The sequence below is a fragment of the Aphanomyces astaci genome (assembly GCF_000520075.1).
Source record: "Aphanomyces astaci strain APO3 unplaced genomic scaffold supercont1.167, whole genome shotgun sequence".
In the NCBI taxonomy this organism is placed as follows: domain Eukaryota; phylum Oomycota; class Saprolegniomycetes; order Saprolegniales; family Verrucalvaceae; genus Aphanomyces; species Aphanomyces astaci.
The window spans coordinates 85,499-87,756 of record NW_009798430.1 but is presented as its reverse complement, the minus strand read 5'-3'; the positions used below and the strand labels follow the sequence as shown (position 1 = coordinate 87,756).

Genomic DNA, 2,258 nt, shown 5'->3' with positions numbered 1-2,258 from the left:
CGAATGACCGAGTATATACTTACTCGTCGTTTACAAGTGAGTCGGATATATTAAGTACTGAATAGAACGACTACTCGAATGACCGAGTATATACTTACTCGTCGTTTACAAGTGAGTCGGATATATTAAGTACTGAATAGAACGACTACTCGAATGACCGAGTATATACTTACTCGTCGTTTACAAGTGAGTCGGATGGTGCTGCGGTGGTGCCAATTGAAGCCTCGACCCTGGTAATGTCTGCGCCTTGTCTTTGGGGTTTAATTAACCAAGGAGTGTTGGTCACGTATGTACGTGGAATTGATCAACGTATAAGGTCTCGCTAAGCATTAATATATATATATGATAGACAGTACGGTTTTCGATACAAATTCCAAGTATATGACGTGGCAACTTCAGACAAATCGCCGACGAATTGACCAATCACATGGCTCAATCTACACCTCGGTGTTCTGCACTGGGCGCACACCCGCGCCATGCACAACGCGATCAAGTTTGTTATTATTTTCCATTTATTTTTCTTAATATTTTTTTCCGACTCTTTGATAGGTTGCAAAAGCTCATCAACCCCCAAAAGTCGTCGCTGGGGTATACTATTGCCCGCCGGAATGACCTATAATTTTCTGATTATTCGTATTTACGACTATTATTAGGTATTTTTATCGAAATATCAAACGTCGTCTGGGCCTACTGAGCGCGCGATATTGCGCTGCCGTATTCGCCCCCGTGTCCCTCGACCTATTGCAAACGTTTGCGGGTGTAAGTTGAATGTTATATATATATATAATAAATATATAAACTCGAAACCCCCGATACTTTGCATTTTTTGGTAAATATATATCATTGGAATAAGTATCGTTTGAGTTCTCTCTGGAAGGATTGTACGGCTACAGTAGTGTTATAAGTGTGCAATACCATGCTGTAGTTGGTTCTGTTGCATGTCTATTTATGGGATTATCTGACAATCGCAATATATACTTGAATATGGGATTCAGTCGTATGTATATATAAATATATATAGTTAAAATATTTGGGTAATCTATTCCATTGTAAAGCCTAACAATGTCGTAATTAGGTGGATATTCCCATCTACCAATGGTTTGGCAGTGTCGAAACCACAGGCGTAGCTTGTATGAGTGGCCCTCACTGTTGGAGCTTGGGAGCTAGCGGCAAGCCGCTCCCCTCCACTCAAATCCTAGTGTCCGACCCACAACTAACCTCTATATTGGGTGAAAGCCAGGTAAAAATTCGGACTCGTTTTGTTTATTTAGGGTAAATAACCCCCCAATTGTGGCTTCTTTCGTATATCGAAACTATGGTTCAAAGTAATACTTCATATATATATTCGACCAATTTTGGTTATCACGTACTATGGAAGAGGGAAGCGTTGCACACCACAAACTTACACCTTTCAGAAAAATAGATGAACCTCCTTTTGATATTTTTTTTTGGCGAATAAATAACGTGACATTTGGCAATAATATTATACATCGTCTTGTTGAAATTTACGAATGCAGAAAAAGAATTTTTTTCATGTTTTGGCGATCAATTGTTATTTATTTGCCCAACATATCGACGATTTTGGCCATACTTTTTTATGCTTTATGACAACCAGATTCAGATGTAATTCTTTGTTTTTAATATATTATTTCGAACGTAGATTCGAATTCAAGGCCCCCACCTGAGTCCGTCGGTGGAGGTGGATGCCGATGGGTTCTGGCACAGTCCATTTGATGGAGCAACTCGTCGTGCTAAAGGTAAAAAACACGAAATTCGTTAAATATTCGAATACTCGATATAGAATCGTAAATATATATATTGTCCATTTACCCAAGATTTGGACATTCGCCAATATGTATCCATCAATTCGTTGGACTGATTTTTGTATGTAAAAAAATCGCCTACACCTTTTTGCAGTTAGGTTGGACGAATGCCCGATATAATTGGCCATGTGCCCGTTAAATTTGGCACCCAGATGTCGTGAGCCCGGTATATTTGGTCCATCTTAACTGCAAAAAGGTGTAGTTATGTTTCACACTAATTGAAGTCACACACGAATTCAATAAATGTTGAATTGGTCGAAGAATGAATTTGATTGGCGACTTGATTAGTGATCTGGATTATGATTGGTCGTATATGACTTGTCAAATGCTACAATTTCGAATTGACTTGACAATATATATATAATTGACTTGACAATATATATATAATCGACTTGGCAATATATATATAATCGACTTGACAATATAAATATATAT

At 38.1% G+C, this 2,258-nt stretch overlaps 1 protein-coding gene across 1 annotated transcript in view; it reads left to right on the top strand.

The window, feature by feature from the left end:
* Window positions 1-347: 347 nt before the first annotated feature.
* H257_18474 (hypothetical protein) overlaps window positions 348-2,258 on the top strand; it is a gene marked incomplete at its 3' end in the record, with an annotated part of 5,110 nt that continues 3,199 nt past the window's right edge. The window contains exons 1-6 of the mRNA XM_009847534.1: window positions 348-493; window positions 550-588; window positions 654-759; window positions 1,076-1,240; window positions 1,661-1,757; window positions 1,976-1,989. Of these exons, the coding sequence (XP_009845836.1) occupies window positions 477-493; window positions 550-588; window positions 654-759; window positions 1,076-1,240; window positions 1,661-1,757; window positions 1,976-1,989 (438 nt within the window). The 5' untranslated portion in view covers window positions 348-476. The remainder of the gene's footprint in view (window positions 494-549; window positions 589-653; window positions 760-1,075; window positions 1,241-1,660; window positions 1,758-1,975; window positions 1,990-2,258) is intronic.